The sequence below is a fragment of the Panthera uncia genome (genome assembly GCF_023721935.1).
Source record: "Panthera uncia isolate 11264 chromosome C1 unlocalized genomic scaffold, Puncia_PCG_1.0 HiC_scaffold_3, whole genome shotgun sequence".
In the NCBI taxonomy this organism is placed as follows: Eukaryota; Metazoa; Chordata; class Mammalia; order Carnivora; family Felidae; genus Panthera; species Panthera uncia.
In genome coordinates this window covers 91,430,079-91,437,195 of record NW_026057584.1, presented here as the reverse complement: position 1 = coordinate 91,437,195, position 7,117 = coordinate 91,430,079, and the positions used below count along the sequence as shown (strand labels likewise).

The following is a 7,117-nucleotide window of genomic DNA, read 5'->3' as shown; positions in this document are numbered from 1 at the left end:
TTCCTTTTCCTTTTCCTTTTCCTTTTCCTTTTCCTTTTCCTTTTCCTTTTCCTTTTCCTTCCCTTCCCTTCCCTTCCCTTCCCTTCCCTTCCCTTCTCTTCCCTTCCCTTCCCTTTCCTTCTCTTCCCTTCCCTTTCCTTCTCTTCCCTTCCCTTCCTCCCCTCCTTCCTGCCTGTATGCCTGCCTGCCTGCTACTAACCCTGTATTTTTCCGTGCAGCTACATAAAAAGGCACTATAATTTTATTTTTCCTTTACTTTAGGAAATGCCACGGTAAAACAGTCTCGATATAGGATTATCATCCAGGAAGCAGCCAACGGAGGCCAAGAATGCCCAGATACCTTATTTGAAGAGCGAGAGTGTGAAGATATTTCATTATGTCCTGTATATCGGTAATTAGTTACCTTTTAAAATAATCATTAGATTTTAGTGTAAATCATGACTTATTTTCTTTCATAAGTTTATGATTTTTAGTGAGAAAGAAGATAAGGTAATGTTTATCTTTAACACTTCAGTATTTCCCCCTGTTATTTTGAATGTATTTTGAGGGAGTAAGGAATAAGAAAGTCTAATTATCAGAAAAAAAGAAACAAACATAGTTTGCTTTTAAGTGAGCTGCTGGAGTTCTGTCACCTAGGCAGTCAATTTTAAGGATTAGGATCCAAAGAGATTCAGGATAAAGACTACCTGGAAAACAAACACACATGTAATTTACTTCATTCTATTGTTTTCATCCTAAAGCCTTTAATGAAGAACTAAGAACAAAAATTTACTTTTAAAATAATTATTTACTTTTATTTTAAAAAAATTTGGTTCTTAATTTTTGTCATATACACATTTTAATAAACTACTTAGGGAAAATAAAAAAGTTTAACCTATGGATAAAATATTTAAAAAAAAAGAAAAAAGAAAGGAAAAGAAAAGAAAATGTGCACCTGGGTGGCTCAGTCGGTTATGGTTAAGTGTCTGACTTCAGCTCAGGTCATGATCTCACATGGTTCATGAGTTCGAGCCCTGCACCGGGCTCTGTGCTAACCGCTCAGAGCCTGGAGCCTGTTTCAGATTCTGTGTCTCCCTCTCTCTCTGCCCCTTCCCTGTTCGCACTCTGTCTTCCCTCTCTCTCTCTGTCTCTCTCTCTATCAAAAATAAACAAAAAGTTGAAATTTTTTTTAATTAAAAAAAAGAAAATGACTTTTAAAATATATTCCCTCTTGGCAACTTGGGGACTATTATTTATAAAAATAATGCCTGAGGTTTGTGTGTTTAGTCATTAATATCCATCCTTTTAATGTTGGATTGAAGCATTGCCTTAAAGTACATCTGGATTAAAATCATTCACTGTTGAGTTTTACTTACTTGTGAAGAAAAAACCACTGTCTTAAAATTCCTGTGGTTATCAGTACACTTAAAAATGCCTTTATCAAAAATGCCTAGTGTTTCTCCTGATTATTTGAGGAACTATATCTTAAAGATATGAAATTCAAGAGCTAATTTATTCAGGAGGACACAAGTTTTTTTTTTCTTCTTTATCTCTCTTTTTGTTAAAGTTTATTTATTTACTTTGAGAAAGAGAGAGCATGAGCAGTGGGGGGAGAGGGGGCAGGGAGAGAAGGAGAGAGAGAATCTCAAGCAGACTCCAGCCTGTCAGCACAGAGCCTGATGTGGAACTCTATCTTGCAAACCATGAGATCATGACATGAGCTGAAATCAAGTGTCTGAGGCTTAACGGGCTGAGCCACCCGGGTGCTCCCCCCTCTCTTTTTTAAGAAGGCTCCTCACATTAGATAGAGTGCCACTGAAGAGTCTAAATGACTATCAGCTTTATAATCCTTTATTCTTATTGTTTCTACCTAATGGCCAGTTTAAAGAGGATGTGAATAAACACTGGGAACGTGCCCAGACTACCAGTTGCTTCATTAACCACAGGGCTGCTGTGGAAACACTGTCAATATTTATCTCTTTATACTATATATAAATATTGAAACTTCTGAGCCCACCAAAAGAGCTCTTGGGGAAAGTAGCCAATTGAAAAAAATTAGCCAAATTAAACGTTATTAGAAGTTTTTATAATCCCAGGTCTATTATAATCAGAGAAAATCCTAGAAGCTGTTAGTGAGCTTTTCCTTTCTATTGTCCACTCTCTGAACTCCCTGGTTGCACTCCATTTTAGCCATTAATGTTTAAACTCGTTTCCATCATTGACCTCCTGCCATTTTCCCCAGAAACCAGTTTTGCTGTGTCTGGATTGGATCATTGTATCATTTCTCCTGATGCTGAGGTTAATATGTGTACAAGTTATCAGCAAGATTCTCTGCTCCTCAATAAAACGCCCTTTAATTTTAAGCAATATTCCAATTTAGTTTTGTATCCCTTTTCACTGGTATGTTAGGGAGCTGAGTTAATACAGACCTGTATCATTTTCTTCTGATTCTTCTTTTACTCCATTAAGGTAACATATTCACATGTTTACCATTTAAAATAGAATAAAAATGTCTGTAGAAATTTTTCTGTGAATTTGAACATCTCCAACACATTAAGTTAATAAGCAAAAGGGAAAAAAACATGAAGATGTATCCTTACATAGAATTAATGTGGGGTCAAGGGTCTATGGCTAAGGATCCGAGAATTTAGGAGGGATAACTGGCCTGCTGAGTTGTGAAATCTGAGTGATTTCACTTAACCTTTATGAGGCCAAGTTTATCATTCCAAGACTGAGTTTAACAAGTCCTGAAAATTCCTTATATTTCAGTTTATGCAGCACACTAAACTAGACTGAACACCATGATCTCATTTCAATCTAGAAAGTCTTAGTAAACTTAAAGGATCTGAACGAATGATACATCCTAGTTGAAAAATTGCCCTGAAACACCTTACCATTTCAGTTTCTGTGTTTTAGAATTATACTAAATGCATCTATGCATATGCGAGGTAAACTTACAACTATTTAAAATTAAGGAGTGATTTCTTTAATGCCAAGTTTTTCTGTTTTTCTGTTTAGCTGTTTCTTGATTTCTCTCCAATCCCTCAACTATTGACAGTATGATGTCCACTTGAGTGAGATCAATGATTTTATACACACACATACACACACACACATATGTAATATTATTGAAAAGTTTTGTAGCGTAATATATATTATTTTTTTAACGTTTATTTTTATTTTTGAGACAGAGAGAGACAGAGCATGAACGGGGGAGGTGCAGAGAGAGAGGGAGACACAGAATCTGAAACAGGCTCCAGGCTCTGAGCTGTCAGCACAGAGCCCGACGCGGGGCTCGAACTCACGGACCGTGAGATCATGACCTGAGCCGAAGTCAGACGCTTAACCGACCAAGCCACCCAGGCGCCCCACGTAATATATATTATTGACCAGTTTTGTAATATAATATATATGTAATATTATTGACCAGATCTAGAAGATCTCTAGAATTTTTTCATCTTGCAAAACTGTTCAATAATATTTTTGATTCATGTTTCTGTTTCATTTTTTTTGTTTTTGTTTTTTAATTTTTATTTATTTTTGAAAGACAGAGAGCACAAGTAGGGGTGGGGCAGAGAGAGAGGGGGACACAATCTGAAGCAGGCCCCAGGCTCTGAGTTGTCAGTACAGAGCCTGATATGAGGCTTGAACCCACAAACTGTGAGATCATGACCTGAGCTGAAGTCGGATGCTTAACCTACTGAGCCACCCAGGCTCCCCTGTTTCATTTTTTGAAGTAATATCTATTATTAGAGGTATTGGCACATATTAAAAAAGTGTCAACATATACTAAGGAAGGAGCAGAATTTGTGGTTACACTTAGAGTTTGGGTTTTTGGGTACATTCTGAAGAGACAGGTTTAAGGATACAAGTCAGTCTGTCCTGTGGGTCATAAAAATAGAAAGTTTTGTTTACCTGAGAAAGGAAAACAGTGGGAAACCATACGCCTTCCTTACAGAGTATTTCTTTTGAGGAATAGAAATATTGATAATTCATCAGAAATGGATCCATTCCTCTTCCATGAGATGAACTATCACATAAGATGGGTCCCTGTGGCTCCCCACCTCCCTATTGAGATGTCTGAGTCACTTTAAAGTCTTAGAAAATACCTTATAACAATTGTTGAAGTGGAAGATTGAGTGTGAAAGTTTGCACCCCAAACTTTCAGATGTGTGAACCCTGACTCTCTAAAGATACAGTGGAACATAAGGATTTTCTCTCTCCCTCCCTTTCTCACTCTCTCTGTCTTCTCCTTCTTCTCTTCCTTTTCCTTCCTCCTCCCCATCATCATCATCATTGTCTCCTTCTGCTTCTCCTCCTCCTCCTCCTTCTTCATATGATTTTAAGTTGATAAGGAGGGTAAGCCTTCTAGATTTGATCCGTGCTTTTAAGGATATTTACTGCCACTTTGGTATATGGACTACAGCTTATATGGGAAATGTCCACATTTAAAATAATGGAAATGCTGCATTAACCATGAACCTGGGGCAGAGTAGACTCTTGTCCTCCCTATTATGTGCCAGAGTTCCATTTTATCACATTGGATTTATATACATTTTTATTGAATTACTGTTTTTGTGCTTTTGTATTTCAAATTCACTTATTTTTATATTTCTTTTGTGTGTTTGTCATGGTGAAATTTTTAGTCCGCTGTTCTTTGTAATCACAGGTGGAAGCCACAGAAATGGAGCCCTTGTATCTTGGTGCCAGAGTCTGTCAGGCAGGGGATAATGGGCACCAGTGAAGCCTGTGGAAAGGGGATACAAACAAGAGGTAAGGGCATTTTAAAACAGTTTTTTTATGTTTTTCTTATAGACTATTGCTTATTTTATATTTGAATAATTATGATATTGGATTACATTATTTATATTTATCAGTATTTGAGTTTAAGTTGGGAATTATTGTTGATTTTATACTCTCTTTCAACCATAACCAGCTAGTGTATCTGTGAACTAGTGCAATGTAAGCGAATATCTGTAAGTGAATTCTTAGTTATTTGCATATCCCAATGCTGATGTTCCAGACACATGCCGGACATGATCCAAGGAATGAAGAATATGTCTATGACTAGACCCAACAGTATACATTGCACTTTTTAGGTGCTAATTTAATGTTTGCTAAATGAATTAAGGATAACTGAATCAATTGACTAATCTTAATAAGCATGACTTGAATGTAATTGTTATATGCATAATTACTATATGTTCTATATATAATATACATAGAAAGGAGCTATCTTATTCCTGTGAATAAGCATCTGGATCGAAGTAGAAGTGCTTTTAATCATCAATGCCAAGGTATGGCATATTGAAATCTCTGAAAAGCACTCAGAGACTCATCAGGCTGCTCACTTTTCTGTTTCATTCATAATCCAGGTACCAGTCAAATGAAGCTTGATAAGAAGTGCTTTATTCTTAAAATCTAACCACTTTGTTGCTAAAGGGGTATATGTAGCAAAATCAGACCTTGTGAAATCAACTGCATTATACTTGTTTTATAATTTTTCTAAAAGCCATATTTAGAATTGTCTCTTCCTGTTGTGTAGGTTATTGTATTGGTTAGGATCAGTCATTACAACCAGCACAATAACTCCCTGCTTTGTTTGTTGATTCAGAGCTGTGAGGAGTCCACCATGACCAGGTGGCAATCTTAACTTCTGGATCAATGGATTCTTATTGTGTCTCCTAGTGGAAGCACTGTTTCCTTCAGAACAAAGACCTATAAGGGCAGCAGAACATAAGATTGCAAGAGACAGGAAACAAATGTTTTACTAGTAAGTCACCAAGGGTAATAGTGAGTTATGCCATCCCCATTTATTCCTTCCCCTTGATTCCTGCCTATTGGAGAGACAATATCAAAATTGGGTGCTTATTCAGAGCATATACAGCCTTCTGTAAAACCTTGTCTCAGCCCTGCAAGGTATTAACACCTAACTGGTATTATAACTGAGTCTGCAAAAGACCTTTCCACCATTCTATCAAGCCAGCTGCTTCAGGACTGTGGGAAACACGGTATGATTAGTGAGTTCCATGAGAATAGGCCCATTGCAACACTGTTTGTTGTGAAGTGAGTTCCTTGATCAGAAGCAATCCTGTGTGGAATACCATGACTATGGATAAGACATACTGTAAGTCCATGGATGGTAGTTTTGGCAGAAGCATTGTTTGCAGGGAAGGGAAATGTATATCCAGGTTAAATATCTATTCTAGTAGTAACAAAACACTTTCCCTTCTGCGGTGGACGTGGTCCAATGTAATCAAACTGCTCCCCTGTAGCTGGTTCATCACTCTGGGGAGTGGTGCCATATTGGGGACTTAGTGTTGGTCTCTTCTGCTGTCATATTGGGCACTTAGTGATGGCCATAGTCTGGTTGACATTGGTGAGTGGAAGTCCATGTTGCTGAGCCTGTGGATAACCTTCATTCCTGCCACCATGACTACTTTGTTCATGAACCTATTCGTTGATGACAGGAGTAACTGGGGAAAGAGGGATGACTGAGGTGACTGGTCTCCATAGAACAGATCATCCTGTCCATTTAATTGTTAAAATATCCCTTTGCTGAAATCACCCTTTGGTGAGCTTTCACTTGGGACTCAAATATCTTCTCATTTTCCCCAATATAGAGAGGTCTATATATATATCCCTCTTCCTCAGGTTTACTTTTCACCAACTTTGCAATCATGTTCCTTCCAAGACCCTGACCATACAGCAAAACCATTGGCCACAGTCCATGAATCTGTATATAATCACATATCTGGCCATTTATCCTTCCAAGCAAAGTGGACAACCAGGTATACGGTTTTATCTTCTATCCACTGGGAAGAGGAAAATACCTCTCTTTTCAGGGGTATCTCAGAATGGGACTGTAGTGCTTTAGCTGTCCATTTTTGTGTTGTCCCTGTATATTGTGCAGAACCAGCTGTAAACTAGGCTAGAGTCTTTTCTTTTTCTGTCAACTGATTGTAGGGAACTCTCCATGAGACCATAGGTATAAGGTGGGAGAGAGCAGGTAGTGTAACAGAAGTGGGAACCATAGATATTTGCCTACTTATTCATGTAACATACGTGTGCCTTCAGGGCCTACAAGGGCCCAGATATCTATATATGACTTACATTTGATGATACCTTACATTGTGGC

At 37.8% G+C, this 7,117-nt stretch overlaps 1 protein-coding gene across 1 annotated transcript in view; it reads left to right on the top strand.

Annotated features, from left to right (window-relative positions):
* The window catches only part of THSD7B (thrombospondin type 1 domain containing 7B), a 384,726-nt gene that overhangs the window by 235,384 nt on the left and 142,225 nt on the right, over positions 1 to 7,117 (top strand). Inside the window, exons 10-11 of the mRNA XM_049615274.1 lie at positions 262 to 391; positions 4,649 to 4,752. Coding sequence (XP_049471231.1) covers positions 262 to 391; positions 4,649 to 4,752 — 234 coding nt within the window. The remainder of the gene's footprint in view (positions 1 to 261; positions 392 to 4,648; positions 4,753 to 7,117) is intronic.